Here is a 20,371-nt window from a genome sequence, read left to right as displayed (position 1 = left end):
TATTCATTCAAAAATGTTTAATGAGTGTCTATCAAGTATGCTTTAATTCTCTATCTCAATATCCTCAGACACTCTCCACTACTCTTATCCCAACTAAACTTTATATAGATTCAACTTTATAGATTCTGTCCTAACTCCTTTTTATAGAGTTTCATAGGGATTCTGGGGATCTACAGCAAACACTTGGTAATTACTTGGAATTAAAGGTAACATAACTATCAGACAAAGAAGGACCGGCCTAGTTCAAATATCACAAGGGACAAACTGCTCTCTCATATATAGACAGGAGAGATTTCTATTTAATTTCCTAAAAGAAGTGAATTTAAAACGAACAAACTAGCTACCAAGTGGTCATTCTGCACAATAATCATTATTAAACTTCAGTGTAATAGGCAAATTATTTTCCTAAAAAGTATCTAACCAACTTCAACAACACAAATGAAGTGAAAGGCGATTAAAACATAACTTACGAAGGAAGGTCTTTAGCAGCTCTCAAGCCCCAGCCTTTCTTTTCTGTGAGTATGACTTCCACATCTGCATGCTGTTTTCTTTGAAACCGTCTATTGGAACAATAATCCCCATTTGGACACCGAGAAGAACTGAAATGAGAAAAGGAGAAAATTAATTCTTCAAAGCAGTAAAAGAACCAAAAACACGTTCACTAGAATGTTATGTAAATATATCCATATCTTTATGGCATAATCAGCATATGTGTGGTAAACCTCCAAGTGAGCCTTCCTCAATAATTCTTTCCATCATGAAGGGATTCCCTAAAATTGAGTGTCTACATTGTTAAACAGATGATGCCCAAAATACAGTCTTGTCAACTGGTCATTACCCCTCCCTGACTGTCTAAGATACATTTCCAGGCTGCATGTAAGTCTGCAGTACTCTGACAACTATGCAGAGCTAACTTATTTTCAATCAGTGCACCTTCTCTTATATTCCACTCCAATCATCACTAATTTCATCTTTTGAATGTAGCTAACTACTTGAGCTACATTTAAGAGAAACCAAAGTCGTCATTAAACATATCTTTGTTCAGAGTAAGCTCAATATAAACTGGCAAGGCTCTTCCCTCATGGATCTTAGAATAAAACTAAAGTCAAAAATTTACTGAATTCTTAATATTCCAAAGCTGACAGATACAAAGGCTTTTAATACTGAGTAAGGCTACAATAAAAATTACCAATTATTTCCAATATATTATTATTTATTGCCAAACCAGTAGTAGTAAGCAACATTTTTACAGATGTCCAAAGGATAAGGGATTCACTCTGGAGAGAAGCAGTGAAGCAAAGCTTTCCGGAAGGAGTAGGATTAAAGCAGAATTCTAATGACACATAGGATATGGACACATAAGGAAAACAAGAGGTACAATGACAGTGCCCACCTGTGTGCAGAAATAGGAAACAAGGCCTACTTGAGAAAAGGGGAATAAAATAGCTAAGGATAACTGATAAGAAAGGTGGGTTGCTGGAAGATGAAAAGGCAGGTTGTTGATGTACTATGAAGGGCTCTCAATACCAAGGTTACATTTGAACCTAATCTTGAGAACCACTAAAAGTTTTGAGCGTGGGAATAACAAGAAAAAAGAATTTCTGTACTTCATATCTGTTCAACAAGGTTGGCAGGAAAAACCAGAAGAATGCAGAGACTAGGGCAACAATGTCAAATTAGGAGAATACTGTTCTTATGTCTTCTCTTCTTTTTTAATTAATTAATTAATTAATTAATTAGGCTGTGTTGGGTCTTCGTTGCTGTGCGTGGGCTTTCTCTGGTTGTGGCGAGCGGCGGCTACTCTTAGTTGCAGTGTGCAGGCTTCTCATTGTGGTGGCTTCTCGTTGCGGAGCATGGGCTCTAGGCTCACAGGCTTCAGTAGTTGTGGCACACGGGCTCAGTAGTTGTGGCTCGTGGGCTCTAGAGCGCGGGCTCAGTAGTTGTGGCTCGTGGGCTCCAGAGCGCAGGCTCAGTAGTTGTGGCGCACGGGCTTAGTTGCTCCGCGGCATGTGGGATCTTCCCAGACCAGGGCTCAAACCCGTGTCCCCTGCATTGGCAGGCGGATTCTTAACCACTGTGCCACCAGGGAAATCCCTCTTCTCTTCTTATATGTTTACTGTCATCTCTACTTTTAGTTTACATTTAAAAATACCAAAAATGCTTTCTCTTTTTTATTTTTTGAGGTATATGTTTTATTTTTGTAACACTATTACATAAGCAAAACCAAAAACTGAGTTTGAAAAAAAAAAACACTTCATTAACACTAAAAATAAGGTACCTATACTATAAATCACCTTAATATTCTTTCCATGTTAAAAATGATACAATTTTCAATCAGACTGGTTTTTTTTTAAAATCACATTTTTTTAATGTAAAGGTATTTACTGTTTATATGAAAAATATGGAAGCAAATGTCTATCAATAGAAGATTAATAATTATGGGTTAACTATGAATAGAATACATAATGTAGTCAAGAGAAAGATTTAGATAGGTCTAAATATGTAGCTCTGAATAGGTCTCCAAAACATATTTAATTAAAAGTGTGGGGACTTCCCTGGTGGCACAGTGGTTAAGAATCCACCTGCCAATGCAGGGGACACGCGTTCGAGCCCTGGTCCGGGAGGATCCCACATGCCGCGGAGCAACTTGGCCCGTGTGCCACAACTAGTGAGCCTGCGCTCTAGAGCCCGCGAGCCACAGCTACTGAGGCCCACGTGCCTAGAGCCCGTGCTCCGCAACAAGAGCAGCTACCATGATGAGGGGCCTATGCACCGCAGTGAGTAGTGGCCCCCGCTCGCCACAACTAGGGAAAGCCCGCGCGCAGCAACGAAGTCCCAACGCAGCCAAAAATACGTTAAAAAAAAAATTACTAAAAAAAAGAAAAGTGTGTGTGGCAGGTGAGGGCAAACAAAGTTTCAAAAAGTACATATAGTAAGGATTTCATTTCTACACATAAAAAGAGGAAATGTCTACCCATGCTGCTATAGGCATAAAAATTATCTGGAAAGACTACAAACAGAGGGATTGAGGCTTGGGGGAGCAAGACATTTTACTTTAAGCACTTTTGAAATGTTAGGGTTTTAGCTTATTTTATAGTAAAAGCTAAAAAATACCAACATTTACCTCTCAGGACGTGAACCTTACAAGAGATAAAAGGAGACTGGGTAAAATTACTATTACTATGTTAGCATTAGGGCTACTTTACAGAGCACTTACAACATGTACTATAATCTAATGCACAATGCAAGGGAAATTTGCCTCCTTATAAACACTATTACACAATGGAGATTTCATTGCTCAAAAATACTCAACAATAGGTAGAAGGAGAAAAGTTAAATTTACTCCTAATAATTCTTCTTAAAATTCAGAGACACTTAATAGAATAGTTGAGCAAAAGAAGAACATTCTAATTTACTTACCATTCAATCATGAGGAGACGATTAAGACAATCTTCCCCACATGCTATTTCACCTTGAGCTCTTTCATCTTTAGAAAGAGGTGTACACTCACACTGCATTCGCTTAATATCCCGATGGGATTTATTCTTCTTTCTATTGGGTAAAATTTTATTAAAATTGGTTAAATAAATGTCCTGGCAATGATACAACATACACAATCAAAAATGTGCTAAATCTCACTAGTTTCCCATTTAATGATTCTGGTTAAGTCAATCATTCAGAGAGAAGAAAACATCTAACCACTAAGCATTTATGAGACTGAAAACACTAAGAATTATATTGCAAAACAGGTGAGAGAGACAACCTCAGCCTTGGCAAATGGGAAGCTGGGATAAGTGCAAATCTATCATTTTGGACTCAGTCCTTATTTCCTAGCCCTTGTTATCTAAACCTTGAATTCTGAGCAGTTTCAAATGTTAATAGTCATATTTGGCTCCACAGAAAAATAGGAAAACTCATGAATATCAAATAATAACACAGCTGATTAATTAAAGTTAGGTTTAAGAATCAGTCCTCATGGACTTCCCTGCAGTCCAGTGGTTAAGACTCCACGATTCCACTGCAGGGGGCGAGAGATCAATCCCTGGTCGGGGAACTAGGATCCCGCATGCAGTGGAGCAGCCCAAAAAAAAAAGAATCAGTCCTCATGGATATACAAATAATAGTTGAGATACAAGGCTAAGGAAGAAACGGAGTTGCTTTAGAAAGAAAAAGGAGTTTTTACTTAAGAATTTAACTCAATCAAATCCTTTAGAGAATCCTTCAGCAACATCACTTTTGTACAAATCCTGTTTAAAAGAAAACTGAATGATTTAAAAAAAAAAAAAGAATGACGTATATATTATTATAGAATAGCATTACTACAGAGGACTAAACTTTCTCAGTGTAGATTTGGGGGGAGAAGATAAACTGTTCGAAATTGACTGGGTTCATAAAAACCTAAGCCAGAGTTCGCAAAGCAAAAGTGAAAATGTGATTATTTTTGATGAACTCAACTCTGGCCTTTTTGTTGAACTCAATTTTTTAATCTTTGTCAAAAAAGGAAAAAAAAATTCAAGGACAGACGAATAAGATCCCCTTCTTAAGATTAGGGAACTATGACTTACTCTTCAGCTATTAGACAAGTGAAGAACACAGCTGCTCTAAGTGACTGTCTTAATCTCCTAACTAATCTGCTTTCACCTCCAACATATGTTCTCTACTACAGTCCCAGTTTTATAAAGTACCTAGTGTGTCATGATAGTTTCCACGAAGTCTGAGTAACAAGAATGATTCATCTGGATCAATTAAAGATATAATTCATTAATGAGCATAAGAATATGCTTAGCCTGAATAAAGATGACTAAAGATAAACAAATTATCTTTTTACAAGTACTTAAGAGCTATGTATAAAAACAGTAGCTTTATTTTGTATTGTTCCAAAAGGCCAGATGAGGACTAACGGGCACAGATTTCCTTCAGGTAAGCCTATTTTCACTAGACATAAGAATGCACATACTATTTTACAATAATTTGTCTTCTTAGTGGCTTCTATAAATGCCCAGCTTATATCAAGCACTTTAAAACGCCTCTCACCAACCAATTATGTATATAAAACTCACTGAATAAAATCCAGAGGGTTGGGTTGATTAATTTTATTTCTGTTCTTTCACAAAGATCATGTAAGTTGCATCACTCTACTCACAAAATTCTTACGGAGTACCACTTAAAATATTCAATATTTTGAAGTTAAACCTAATTTACAACTAGTTATAAATGAACGTAATTGTAAGAGGCCCGTTTTATCCTTAAAAAACAAAAAAAGTGTTTTTGTTTTTGCTTTTTAAATAGGAAAAACTTCTGATGGGTCTAACTTTAAGATGAAGTCTTTTACCTTATCCACAGTGGAAAATGTCTTCATTTTAAAAAATTCTGAATGCTTAAAGGGATGATGGCTAAGTTGATTCTCAACTAGAGGAGAAATTTCCAAAAGGAGGTAGGTGGTTAGGAGACTATAAATTTTTTTTTAAAGGCATATTCAACATATATTTACATTGGGAAAACAAGATTATTGAAGAGAGGTGAAAGAAAGTCGACTGAGAATCTGTGCTCTAGAGGAATTTGTTTTTATTATCCTAGTCTCATTATACCTTGTTTCATGTTAGGGATTTCACCATTTAAAACTTAAAAACTTGTTATGCTATTGCCACGTTTAATCTACTAGCAACAGATTTTGAAACATGACAAAAGAAAACTATATTCTAATCTAGTTCCAGCTTGTAAAGTACCTAAAGATATTTTTCAAAAATGTTCAGAATGGTGCTCGCTTCTGTAGCATATATACTAAAATTGGAACGATACAGAGAAAATTAGCATGGCCCCTGCGCAAGGACGACACGCAAATTCGTGAAGGGTTCCATATTTTTAAAAAGAAACGAAGTTGAGTTATTTCTAGTGACGTGGATGGACCTAGAGACTGTCATACAGAGTGAAGTAAGTCAGAAAGAGAAAAACAAATACTGTATGCTAACACATATATATGGGATCTAAAAAAAAAAAAAAAGGTTCTGAAGAACCTCGGGGCAGGACAGAAATAAAAACGCAGACATAGAGAATGGACTTGAGGACACGGGGAGGGGGAAGGGTAAGCTGGGACAAAGTGAGAGAGTGGCATGGACATATATACACTACCAAATGTAAAACAGATAGCTAGTGGGAAGCAGCTGCATAGCACAGGGAGGTCAGCTCGGTGCTTTGTGTCCACCTAGAGGGGTGGGATAGGGAGAGTGGGAGGGAGACGTAAGAGGGAGGAGATATGGGGATATATGTATCTGTATAGCTGATTCACTTTGTTATACAGCAGAAACTAACACACCATTGTAAAGCAATTATACTCCAATAAAGATGTTAAAAAAAATGTTCAGAATGAAGTAAGGAAAAAAAAAATCCAACGTAACTTTTTTCTTCTCTAAAGGCAGACTATTTTGCTGGAGTTTTGTTTCACTTCCTGCCACAGTTTCACATGTAAAAGAAATTTAAGAAAAACTGGGCTGGTCTATATACTTTTTTAAATGTACTTCTAGAACCAAAGAGGTAATGGGACCAAAAAAAAAAAAATTTAGACCTCCCCTTCCTGGGGAGGGTGGGAAATAGGGGGACTGCACACCACCAAATCTAAATAGGTAAATACACTTTTTAAATTTTTTAAGTTACATTTTATCACACAACCATATTTCATACAATTGAGCTCATATATTCTGAACTTCTGACAGTTAATTTTTTTCCTACAAAAAGAGGTTAATACTTGTCCAACAAGTATTAATTTGGCTTACCTTTCTGTTAAATAAACATTTTCTTCAATCAGATCAAAGTAACAAGGCATCTTCCCTTGCTTGGCACATTCCTTCCACCGCTGTGGGTCCCTGAAGTCCTCCATGACACACGAAGGCCCAACCAATGCTGAGCCTAGATGCACTGCTGTCTCTCCCTGCTCTACCTCCACTCTAACTTTCTTTCTGTCCTGAAGCTCACCATCACTTTCAGAATCACTCTCCAATTCCTGTCTCCTTTTTTTAAGAGGCCCTCTATCTTTCATATCATTTTTTTCTAAGTTTTTCGAAAGATCTTTCTTCTCATTCACAGCTAAAGAGTCCTTAATGGAATTGCTGCTTATTTCAGGTGCTTGCACTGACCCCTTGTCCTTCTGAAGGGACAGAAAAAATTTACCGGACTGGCTTGAGAAGTGAGATCCTCCACGTTGATCCCAATTCTCCTCCTCTTCACGGTCATCTGTTAAGGAATCTGGTACCTGCCCTTGAATTCGATCATACACAACCCCAGTTCCAGGCGGTCTACCTGCTGATCTTGGATCCCAGTAGCCATTGCCTTGCCAGTAATTACGTGTCCCACTATACTGTTCTGCACTTTGCTGATACTTGTGTCCACCACAGGCTCCATAGCTGCTGTCAGGTTGCTGATATGTGGTAGTAGGCTTTTCTTGTTGAGAGACGTCCCACCCTAGATTTCTGAGCTCTTCTGATGAACGGAAACCATCCGCTCGGGAGATCTCACAAGAAGAAAAATCTGACTCTGTTTTTCCCAGTCTACTATCTGCCCTGTTAGGGAAAGTGGTCTGTTGCCGAGACTTACTTGAGACATCTTCAAAATCATCAGAAGAATAAACTGGCAGCTCTTCTTGCTGCCTAGAAGTTATTTTGGCTTTCACTGTTTCCTCAGAATTTGGATGACCTAGAGGGTCAGATTTTATGTCTGTATGACTTGTACTATCAACCCCATCACTCTGAGGATGAGCAATTTCAGACAGGTGATTATCTATCTGTTTTCGGCTGGGCTGTATAAAAGAAATTTCTGAATTCTTCTCTGTTGCTTTATGAAAGAAGAACTTCTCAGTTTGAGGACAGGCTTTACTTGCTATACTCTCAAATTTTTCCTCATATGAATGCCTCCTTGGCTCCAATCGCTCATCTTCCCAGTGGTCAGAATAGTGTCTGTAACTTTGACTGCTCCGAGAAGAACAAGGACTTGTTTCTTCCATGGGCAAAGTAGAATTCTTTGGCACAACCACAACAGACTGAAGACGGTTTCTTGGAATACTGCTATCATCAGAATCTGTATCTTCTGAATCACTTTCATCACTTGAACTTTCGGAAGAACCAGAATAATCTTCATGGACAGTAGATACAATCTCTGAGGCATGACCACTACTGTCACATTTTAAGGTGTATGTTACACCATCACTGTCCTCCATGATTAAATTCAAATCACAAGAAGAAAATACAACTTCTGAATCATCAGAAGTATGTGCATGTCCTCTTCCACCTTCTTCATCTAAAGAGATTTCTGGTCTTCCTCTTCTATCAGGCAGTATGGAATTCCCTTCTTCTTGAGCCTCTTGCACACATTTCCCAGATAGTCCATTATTATGCCTGTTTTCCCAGGAAGCAAATCCTCTTCCTGAATCAGTAAGGCCACTACCTACTTCTAGTATTTCTTTCTCTGCATGCTTTAAAAACTCTGAGCTTTTACTCTTCAGCACAGCATCCAAAACTGGAGATGTATTCTCTCCACATTGCAAGAGAGTTAAACTGTCTGCTTTTATTCCTGGTGGAAGACTCTGAAGAGATGAAGCAATACATGAGCTCCCTGTAGGTTGATATAAATCATCAAAATGATTAACAGAAGCTGAACTAGTACTACCAACACTCTGCTTATATTCTCCACATGCAAATTTTGAGTGCTGATCTGTCAGACTTCCATTATCACATATAACTGTTTTTGATTTCAAATGCACATTCATAAAGCTATTTGAAGAAATCTTCATTACTAAAGGCTCAGTATTTTCAGCTCCGGAATGACACAAAGAAGGGCGGTTGTCGTTTGAAGTACAGTATATATCTGAATCTTTGGTTTTACAGCAAGAAACTCTCACATCAACTGGTTCTTTAACTATTGTTTTGGAATAATCTATAGTCATAACTGGCAAAGATATGAGTTGATCCTGGTGTGGCGACACCGGAGGTTCTGTTTCTCTAAATGGGCTTTCTGACTTACTGTGCTGCATGCGAGTATCATCCAAGTCTTTTTCTTTACATCTATTAATATTTTGAAATCCATTTGATGAAAGCATGCACGTTTTGACCAAAGGGGATACCTCTGATCCAGTCACGCTATCATCAGAAGACATCAAAACAGTGTCACGTTTAGAAGTGCAAAATGTTGCCAAATCAGATTCTGCCCCAGGAGATCCGTTTATATTAAATTCTGTGGGACAGTAACTTCTTAATTGATCATTCTTCACTTTACATAAAGAGTGTAATTCCTTAATACTGTCATGGCTATCATGTCCTATAAATTCAGACTTAAAAACAGGTGATTCATCTAGCTTTTTAAAAGTAGGTGAATCATTTAATCGATTTGATGGAGATGGAGACCCAATCTTCTCTCTTTCAGGAACTTTACTAATCATTCTTAATTCACTACCTTTTGAACAAGGAGTCTGTAAACTACAAGAATGAGACTGCTTGATTTCCTCATTCAATTCTGTACAACAGAAAGAATTTTTAAATTTATCAGACTTGGGTACAGGTTTTGAAGGGGCAGATTTATAACGGGAAGCACTGTTATCGTGCTTGGAATATGATGACCCCCGTCGGAATCCCAGTTCATTAGTGGGAGAACAACATCTTTTTATTGCTTCATTTTCTGAAGTCCTTTTGGATTCTCTTTCTAATTTTGAAGAATACTTTCCTCTTTTCTCCATCTCTAAGTAAGAGGACTCAGTTTTACAGTCTCGATCAGATTTAGAATAGGAGGAGGATGTCCTTAGGTCTCTGTAAGAGGAGGAATGAGATGAGGTGCGCCTTGAGTAGGTCTTCTTATACTCGTCTTCTGAGTCAGAACTTTCTCTTGCCCTGTTATCTGTATATGGCCGAGAATAGCGTGCCCTCTCTCGATAAGGGGAACTCCTATGGTAGCGACGATCAGAGTCATAATAATGGGATCGTTCTGACCGAGAATAGGATGAACTAGTTCTAGAACCTCTGTCAGATCTAGAACGAGACCTGCTCCGCCTTCGCTCTCTCTCTGATCTACAGCGAGAAGATATATAACGAGTATCTCTTTCAAGTTTTGAGTAGCTAAAATATTTATCATCTCTCTCTGTTTTAGATCGTGAAGATTTCCCTAAATCCTCACTTTTTAGAGTTGCTAAGCTCTTTTTTGAATCTCTTTCTTTTTCAATGTTGGCTGAAAATTTTAAATCATGTGATCTTTGACTTGAGGAAGTCCGTACAGAATCTTCATCAGATTCTGAACCAAGAAAGGTGCCTTCAGATTGTGAGGATTTCTTCTTAGAACCTGTTTTTTTAGAGCCCAGACTACTCTTAGAACTATCTGGAATTTCTTCTTCCTTCCCAATATGGGAATCTTCTTTTTGTGAAGGAATATCTGCTTGCTCATTCAAATTGTGAGTTATGTGTTCTTCTGAACTATTAGATACAGGGTCCTGCTTAGTGTCCACTTCTGATGATTCTGGTACAACTGTAACTGGTGGTTCCTTCAACGCTCTAGCAGCTACATCTACTGGTGCTGTCATCAGAACTGTCACTGGTGTGTGTGGCAAGGCCACTGGCTCTGTTACTGGTGCTGGTAATGAGGGTGTTGTGGCTTGGGGAGGTGGAGGTGGTGGAGGTGGAGACGAGGGTGGCGAGTCTACAGTTGTTGATTCTGCTATGACTGCTGGTAATGGTACTATGGGAGGAGATGGAGATGCCACTGCTGTGGTAGAAGTCAGCAGTGGCCTGGATGTTACATGAAGCAGATGTTTCTTAAAATGGATTTTGCCCAATTCTACCCTTGATTTTGGTGGGGAAGATTCTTCTGTAGTAGATAATGTATCTCCAATGTCCATTTTAATTTTAGGGGTCGAGTCTACTTGAAGAGGTACAACTGGGGAATTTGGAGTATCATTTTGCTTTTCACTGCCAAGTGCCGTCAGAAACCTGTTCTGCAAAGTTTTCTTTGTAAGGCTGAAGCTGAACGACACCTTCTGTCGTCCCTGTTCCTCCAAATTAACTTTTGTCTTGGTGCCTTTGGGCAAAAACCGACTAGAAGCAACACCTTTGAATATTGGTCCTTTGATGAAACCTGTTTTCTGCACATTTTCAATCTTTGCCTATAAATGAACAAAAAAAGCAGTTACTACTACAATAAAGTTACTTTCAAATGGCTAGCATCACAGTTTAAAATGTCAGGGAAATGAAAAGTCCTTTTTAATGACAAACAGCATGAATTTCATTAAGCTGTATATGCATTTTTAAAAACTCTTTATTATAGAAATTTTCAAACATATCCACAAGTACAGAGAATAGTTTAATAAACCTCTAAGTACACATCCTCAGTTTCAACAATTATCCATATTTTTCCATTCTTATCTTAAAGAATTTTATCCAGTTTTATAACTATTTTCCAGGCAGAATTTTTAACGAGAATTTAAAAAATAATCTGATGTGTATTTCAAGATACACTACAAGAGGACATGTGGATAGAGAGCAATAGCTAACACCTCAGTAATGAAAATACTTTGTTCTTGTGTCCTATCTGAGAAGAAACATCAGAAGTCATTATAACCAGTGGTCTTCTGGTATCACATAGAATCACTTGGGTACTTGGTAGAAATATAGATCTGTGACAAAACTCCAGGAAATAACAATTCAATAGCTCTAAGGTGAATAAGAAAGTTTATTTTGTTTTGTTTTTTGAGAACAAGCATCTCAGGCAATTCTGAGGGATTTCCTAGATTTGGGAAACCAGTGGTATAGAGCAGTCTCCCATCTCACTCATTTCACAGATGAGGTAACCAAATGGGGACCAGGTCTTTCTGCCTTCCTGGAAATTACTCTGTCCTGGCACACTACTACTGCATCTGCCTGGGCCCCACACACCCAGGCCATGCTGATTTATAGTCTGATCCTACCGTGAGTGACAACTACAAAGTATACATCTAAGAAGACTTCACCCTTCATTATTTGCCAAACCACCAAAGGAACTGATGGGTGTTAGAAGTTAAAGGCATAACCTCGATTGTAGACAGAACAGCAGAAAAGTCTATAGCAACAAACTCAAGCCTAAATTAAAGATAGTACACTTGCCATCCACAACATTTTTCTAACTGACATTCTTTAATCAACCCTGACTATTTAAGAGAACAGTTTTCCACTTCAACATGGTAAAATCTGAGATCAGCTTTCAAAATTATACAGTTACCATTCAAGTGGGAAAGTAAATGTTTTCACATGCATTATCACAGAGCAGTGGTCTTCAAATACTTTTAAAGAAAGAAAATTCACTTTTCAAATTGAATCTTACATGGAAGCTCAATGCATAAAAACAGGTAAAAAGCTGTCTCCAAAGTTGCCAGCTTCCTTTACCTTGACTAAAGCTCTTGAAGCTCCAAAGTCTAAAAACCATTTTCTTGAAATATACAACATCCCTCACTGGAATGAATTACTATAGATCCAAAAACAAAACTAAGCAAAAACTATTACTTCATTTCACATTCAAAATGATAGCTAAATTTTGAATGTTTTCAAGCTCATAATCGCTGAATACCTAATTAAATTATACTTACCTCATTTTCTTCTTCTCTATTGTCATCCAGCCAAGAAAGCATGCAAAAGAATAAAAAGAAATCATAAATACTTAAAACCGATTGAAATGTAAGTTGTTTTTTATTAAAACTTAGGATACCTACAACCTCCAAGTATATTCTATATAGGCTGTCCGTTCCTTCATAGCCTTAGTTACATTTAGCATAGCAAAAATTTAATGAAGATAGTGTCATGCACTGTGCTAGGTGATGGAGAGAAAAGGTAAATAAAGCAGAGTCCCTGCCCTCAAGAAGCTCTTACAGTTTCCTGTAAATACAAAATATAATTTTGTTATAAAAGTAATTCCAACATAATGGAGTAAATACAAGGATAGAAATATGCACAAATGTAACAGCAATGAGGAAGATAAGCAACTCAGTTTAGTGGAAGGATAGGAATGCAAAGAATCCTTCCTAAATGAAAAATTAGTTTTTGAAGAATGTATTTGAAGGGAGATCCTAAACGAAGGAAGATCCCAGGCAAAGATATAGAGATTAAAACACAGAACAATATGAGCAAGGAAACTATAAAATAATGTTATCTGAGTATAAAGCATAAGGCAGAAAGAAGCCAATAATTAGCCAAAGTAGGGAGCAGTGGCCAGGTCCAGAGGCCAGGTCTCTTACGATGAGAAACATTTTATCTTATGAATTAGTGGTTCTCAACCTGTTCTGGTATCCATTCAGCAGTCCCTTTGCTGAATGCAAGGTTTACACTTCACTCTACATCAGAGCATGTGGCTTTCTGAGCTCACAGTTATATTCTAACAAAGATAACCACACTATGTCCTGACTGAGGAATCAAAAGCTAAAAGTCTGGTGTATACCAGTGCACTGAAGCACACTGGGGGAAGAGAAGATACAAAAGGGTTTTAGGCTATAACAGCCAGATTTGTATTTTAAGCCAGTGTCTCTGTAGGCTATGTGGCAAGACTGGAGTACAATAATCTGTTTTAAATGCCCCTTAAAAGAAATGTACTAAAAATCCTTTTCCTAAATGTAGGCTTTACTCCACCGTAATTCAGTCCATTCACCAGGGTCCATGGTAGCCATACAAAACAAAGTAATGAAGGGGAAACAAAGTTGGTAATACGTGGATGAGATCTAAAGCAGTGCCAGGGTTAAACACTTTTTTCTACTCTAAAACCACAAAGACTACAGAGATGTGACCTTACAACTGCTGTATTTCATCAATTCTATGATATACATTTTTCCCATATATAACATCTCTACACAATGCATCATACTATCAATAACATCACAGTCTAATTGGCAGAGTTTTTTCCTTTCTTAGTGATTAAAAAAAATAATTGTGTCTCACAATACGGCATACTAGATTCGATTTAAATTAGTACCATGTGACATTTTTTTTAAAGAACAGAAAAGGAACCTGGAGATGTCCAAGCATTTGGAATGTCATTCATATTTGTACTCCTCTTTTCAGTGGATGTTTTTGAAAAAACATTCATGGTTGTCTTCACGGTATCCATACACACAAAGTGCTGGAAATACTGAGGTTACCAGAACCCTTTCCTAAGTCTCAGCACTTATACTTTGGATAAACAAGTGAAAAGAATTCTGACAAGCTGTAATCAAAGTGATCACATAATCAAAGGGCTAAAGAAACATTATAAATGTGGGACTTGTGTCGGCATGTGAGGGGAAGAAATAGAGTTTCAATTCAGAAATCAGAAAACTGCTTGACAAAGATAGCAAGGCATTTCCCATAACTTGATAACATTTTTTAAATTTATAATAAAAAGGGGACTTCCCTGGTGGTCCAGTGGTTAAGACTCCACACTCCCAATGCAGGGGGCCTGGGTTTGATCCCTAGTCAGGGAACTAGATCCTGCATGCCGCAATGAAGACCCTGCATGCCGCAACAAAGACCCAGTGCAGCCAAATAAATAAATAAATATTTTATTTTTAAATTTTTTATTTAATATTTTTATAAATATTTTTAAATAAATAAATTTATAATAAAAACAATATAAGCACATACAAAAAATTTGGGGGAAAACATCAAATTTTTCTCATCTTAAAATCATTTCATGTTAATAGAAATCAGATTACACACAAGCAAAAAGAAAAGTCCACAATCCAACCCATCCAGAGACAACTGCTGTAAACACCTTGGTATATAGAGCCTTCTAACACTTCTTTTGTGTGTGGGGAGGGCGTTAAAACAGAGATTTTTGTTTTTCTTTTTGAGTATAGTAATCATACCATACAAGTCATTCTGTATCTTGCTTCCCCCTCTCATTGTAAATACAGCAGGTGAGCAAACGAGGTGTTTAGATCAAAGAAAAAAAATGGAATCACTACAACAGATGGAGGAGGGAATGATCTTGAGAGAAGGGGATATAGATGAGTAAAGACATAGTTAAGTTTCAAAATAAAGCAAGAATATTCCTTTTGGCCTGTATTTCTCTCTGACATCATTAGTTGAAAGTTAGGGGCAGGGACAAGGTAAAAGACTTGAAAAAATTCAAGTGTGGGGAACAAAAATGGAAGCAGACTATAATCTTCAATGTTGCTGTCCCAAGTTGGACATTACTAATTTATAATCGGAGTCACTGGCACACTTATGTTACTTCCCCTTGCAGCATTAGGCTATCTGGAAGCAGTGAGGAGAAACAACTGATGAGTTACTCTATCAAGTTGGGTGGGACAAGAGAGGTAGAAGAAGGCAAGGGGCTGAGAGAATTGAAGGCATTCCCAAGAATGATCCACAGATAATAGAATAGGGAGTAAAATCTGAAGGAAGCTGATAAACTGAAGGAACAGGGTAGGGACAAGATAGCAGCAGCTTCAAAGAGTAGATTTGGTGGAAACCAGAAAGAGAAGTAGAAGGATGTGGTGAAGGAATTGGATATTATGGTCAGACTAATATTTCAGAGTTGGGAGTACCTTCAGGAGATAATACCTAGGTGTGGCCAGGTGAGTAGACTGCCACAGCAATAAGAGGACAAGCCCTTTTTGAAGCTATTAATGAAATTGTGAGGCCATATTTAATAGCAAGAATCAGCCACAAATGTTTCTAATAAAAGAACACTTGCGGGGACTTCCCTGGTGGTGCAGTGGTTAAGAATCCGCCTGCCAATGCAGGGGACACGGGTTCAATCTCGGGTCGAGGAAGATCCCACATGCAATGGAGCGACTATGCCCATGCGCCACAACTACTGCGCCTGCGCTCTAGAGCCCGCGAGCCACAACTACTGAAGCCCACGTGCCTAGAGACCGTGCTCCGCAACAAGAGAAGCCACCACAATGAGAAGCCCACACACCGCAACGAAGAGTAGCCCCCGCTTGCCGCAACTAGAGAAAGCTCGCGTGCAGCAACAAAGACCCAACACAGCCAAAAATAAAAAATAAATAAATAAATTTATTTTTTTAAAAAAAGAAGAACACTTGCTTTGGTAAATAATATAATGTCAAGAGCAAAGAATAGGGTTTTTGAAGGAAAGTTGCTGGAACAAGGGTTGGAAGCCACAGGTAAGAGTACTGAGCCTCCTGTGCCCCTGCCATAAAAAATGAGGCATGCGAAAACAGGCATTTAAGTCTCCAGCATGGGACTGTGCTAGAGTGCCTTATTTCTTCTTTTGAAAAGCTACTACAGAAGAAAAACCAGAGGAATACCGCCAGTTTTCTGTCAAAAACGTACAGTATGCAGATCTGCAGCTTACTGAAGAACTATAAAGAATTCTGATTAATCCATGTCAACGCAGAGACAAATCTCTATTAGGTCACAGGACACATGTGGGAAAAAACTTAATTAAGAGTTTTAGTCATAGCAATCTCAAAGAACCAAAGAATGACATGATTATTCAAATCAATCAACCAACCAACTTCTCAGGCTAGAACATAAGAAGTAAAGTTTCCAAAGGGAGGCCTGGTATAATGAGAGATATTTGGCCATATCAACAATATTCATAAGTATAAATAAGTTGGACAGTAAGGGAATCTATTCTAGATACCATGTTACACAGGAAATGGTTACAGTTAAAACGGAAGTATTTTTATTTACTGTGGAAAAAAGACATTTTAAAGCAGTGGTCCCTAACCTTTTGGGTACCAGAGACCAGTTTCGTGGAAGACAATTTTTCCACGGACTGGGGTGCGGGTTGTGGGGGGGGTGGTTCATGCAGTAATGCGAGCAATGGGGAGCAGCAGATGGAGCTTTGCTCGCTGGCCCACCGCTCACCTCCTGCTGTGTAGCCCAGTTCCTAACAAGCTGTGGACCGCTATCGGCCCTTGGCCCAGGCGTTGGGGACCCCTGATTTACAGAACTTCAGTGATTTATTTCAAAATATCAAAAAACTTCCAAGATAAAATAGTCTTACTTTGCTCAATTCCAAAACTTGGACCTGTGACCAAGAGAAGTATAGAATGACAGATTTTACCTCATTTTAATTTAGAAAATTTTAGTTTTTTTCTCTATTTGAAAAAGTAACACATGTACGGAGGGGAAAACTTTATAATACAAAAAGATATACAACTAAAATTAGATCTCTCTACGTAGTGGCAACTATTGTTAAGTTTTGTACATCCTTCTAAAAATTGTGTGCATATATGAGCAAATACATTACTTTTAAAGGAGAAAAGACATACAGAAATGGAAACATACCTTTCTCTACCTATTCTCCACTTAAAGCCCTGGATATAATTACATATCAACATATTTAGATACAGCTTCAGTTGTAGTTCTACCGGCATAATAGCTTTTCATAAGTCATTGGTATTTTCTTTTTTCTGGGAAGTGCTTTTTCAGGTCCTTTGTCAATCGATTACCTATTGAGTTGTTAGTCTTTCTTACTGCTTTATAAAAACAAAATGTGAGGAAGCTGCAACTGGAATGTATCACTGTACAGGGTACTTAAGTTTCCTTGTTCTCAGAAATGTTTAAGAAGAATCTGGATGAGAACTTACCTAAGATCAGACAGAATTCCTAACCTAGATATAAGGCTACAAAAGTGAGGTCCTAGAAGGTCTCAATCCGGGCCTTCAGTTTATTAAATTTCCTGAACCACAAATCAGGAGCAGCATTTTATTTTGATTTTAATAAGTAAAGACTTTAAAGAGTCACTCCTACTTAATCTTTAAAGATTTCTTACTAAAATTCAAATATTCCTCAAATATAATACTTAAAGCCAGTGTTTCTCACATCTGAGTGATGTAGGGGCCTTTTTTTTTTTCTAGTAAGTTTGAATGTGTATGAATTTTTTATTCAGAGCAGTAGATTTTTACAAAATACTGTCTTTTAGATTCTGTACTGAACATTCACCCTGAGGACTTTGGTCTACTGAATGAAAGCTTTAGTCCCTCTAATAGAATTACAATGCATACGCCAAATAAAAATCATTCAGGGAGAATCTCAGAAGTCCATACTTTTTTTTTTTTGTTTTCATATACATATATCTATTCTTTTTCAGATTCTTTTCCCATATAGGTATTACAGAGTACTGAGTAGAGTTCCCTGTGCTATACAGGTCCTTGTTGATTATCTATTGTATGTATGTGTTAATCCCAACCTCCCTTATCCCTCCCCCCCACCTTTTCCCTTTGGTAACCATAAGTTTGTCTTCTAAATCTAAATTTATTTTACATTTGACCCTTGAACAACATGGGGGGTTGGCACCCCAACCCCCGCACAGTTGAAAATCTGCATATAATGCTAGTTTATATGTTTATGAACATAAACTGTATGCTTATGTTTATTTTATAATCCTCCGTATCTATGGTTCTGCACCTGCGGATTCAATCAACTGCAGATCGTGTAGTGTCCATTTACTGATAAAAATCTGTGTGTAAGTGGACTTGCGCAGTTCAAACCCATGTTGTTCAGGGTCAACTGTACTTGAAAATTACCACTGAAAGGTAATGGTAGTTTTCAGGTGAAATAAATTTTAAAACTTAAAAATAATTGTTAAGGTCTGTAGGTTAGAAAATAGTATTAACGTTACTTTCTTGAAATTGAGTTGTACAGTGATTATATGAGAATGACCTTGTTTTTAGGAAATACACGTTGGAAGACACAGGGATTAAAAGGCATCATGTCTGCAACTTTCAAACATTTCAGAAAAAAAGAAGTAATTGTGTGTGTGTGTGTGTGTGTGTGTGTGTATAAAAAGAGAAAGGTAAGTGGGAAAATGTTCACATTTGGGGGCTCTAGATGAAGGGTATATAAGAAATCCCTATTGTTTTTGAAACCATTCTGTAAGTCTGAAATTATTTCAAAAATTAAAAATTATTTTTTTGGGACTGCCCTGGTGGCGCAGTGGTTGAGAGTCTGCCTGCCGATGCAGGGGACACGGGTTCGAGCCCTGGTCTGGAAAGATCCCACATGCCGCGGAGCGACTAGGCCCGTGAGCCACAATTGCTGAGCCTGCGCGTCTGGAGCCTGTGCTCCGCAACAAGAGAGGCTGCGATGATGAGAGGCCCGCGCACCGCGATGAAGAGTGGCCCCCACTTGCCGCAACTGGAGAAAGCCCTCGCACAGAAACGAAGACCCAACACAGCCATAAATAAATAAATAAATAAATAAAAATTAAAAAAAAAAAAACAAACAAACAATTAGGAATTTCTAAAAAAAAAAAAGAATCCACCTGCCAATGCAAGGGACATGGGCTCAATCCCTGGTCTGGGAAGATCCCACATGCCACGGAGCAACTAAGCCCATGTGCCACAACTACTGAGCCTGCACTCTAGAGCCCATGAGCCACAACTACTGAGCCCGTGTGCCACAACTACTGAAGCCCACATGCCTAGAGCCCATGCCCCGCAACAAGAGAAGGCTCCGCAATGAGAAGCCCGCGCACAACAAGGAAGAGCAGCCCCCGCTCGACACAACTAGAGAAAGCTCGCACACAGCAACGAAGACCCAATGCAAAATAAATAAATAATGGATTTTTTAAAAAGTATTTTTTCAACCTAAGATAAAATATAAAAAACTATTAAATACCCTCACAGACTCCTTCACCCCTTAAGAATGTGTTAAGAAAAAAAAATACTAATGGACTCTTGGAGATCCTAGAGCCTCAGCTGGAGAAGCACTACCTGAAGAAACACTACTTGAAATCTTTCTAAATTCATACTCTGGTAGGCACTGATTAGAATAAGCTACATAAAAACTAGAACTTATAATAAATAGAGTATAAAATTGCAGAGATAGTATTGTGAAGAGGTGAAAACTCAGAGCTAAGACAGGAGAACTGGTTGATAACAAAAAGAAGGATGCCAACAATGACAAAACCGAAAATTAGTATTTCATAACATTGCTTATAACACATCCTAGCCCAGAGGTTCACTTCGAGTAGTACTCTGAGCTCTCTAGAAGAAAACTGGTTTGCTGTATATACCCCGGCCCAAGTAAGAGCCCGCAGAAATACTGGCAAAGAACCCTACTCAAGTACCAAATGATTATCCCCAACATTAAGGAAGAAATGGAATTTCACAGCTCCAGCCACCCAATTTGTTTCCCTTTTAAGATTTCTAAATCTTTGACCTGCTCCCCAACAGGTACAAATGAAAATATCTGTCATGGAAAAAAAAAGTTGGAATGAATGCACTGAAGTCATGCATGTTTTGACACTTATGCATTAAGGCACTTACAGTGTCATACATTCAACGCTTAAAATGTCTCAGATCCTCAATGATATGAAAAAGTACATACGGGATAAAGTCTTCATAAGTAAAACTTTTACCACAAAAGATCACATCTACCTAGTTCTCTGCTTGGCCTATGGTCATACACGTTTGCAAACCTCT

At 38.0% G+C, this 20,371-nt stretch overlaps 1 protein-coding gene and 1 non-coding gene across 5 annotated transcripts in view; one reads left to right on the top strand and one right to left on the bottom strand.

Annotated features, from left to right (window-relative positions):
- SETD2 (SET domain containing 2, histone lysine methyltransferase) overlaps positions 1–20,371 on the bottom strand; it is a 117,246-nt gene that overhangs the window by 71,394 nt on the left and 25,481 nt on the right. For 3 of the 4 annotated variants that reach the window (XR_011075597.1, XM_068556973.1, XM_068556975.1), the window contains exons 2-5: positions 12,587–12,626; positions 6,771–11,131; positions 3,421–3,552; positions 471–599 (exon numbers count right to left, since the gene is read on the bottom strand). Coding sequence is in view for 3 of the 4 variants with exons in the window: in XM_068556973.1 (XP_068413074.1) it covers positions 471–599; positions 3,421–3,552; positions 6,771–11,131; positions 12,587–12,626 (4,662 nt within the window). In the remaining variant the exon portion in view is untranslated. The remainder of the gene's footprint in view (positions 1–470; positions 600–3,420; positions 3,553–6,770; positions 11,132–12,586; positions 12,627–20,371) is intronic. The other variant, XM_068556974.1, reaches the window with a different exon arrangement.
- On the top strand, positions 5,758–5,864 carry LOC137774357 (U6 spliceosomal RNA). The gene has a single exon (XR_011075878.1). It is a non-coding gene; the product is annotated as a U6 spliceosomal RNA (small nuclear RNA).

Source organism: Eschrichtius robustus, chromosome 12 (assembly GCF_028021215.1).
Source record: "Eschrichtius robustus isolate mEscRob2 chromosome 12, mEscRob2.pri, whole genome shotgun sequence".
Taxonomy (NCBI): Eukaryota; Metazoa; Chordata; class Mammalia; order Artiodactyla; family Eschrichtiidae; genus Eschrichtius; species Eschrichtius robustus.
This window is presented reverse-complemented; position numbering and strand designations above follow the sequence as displayed.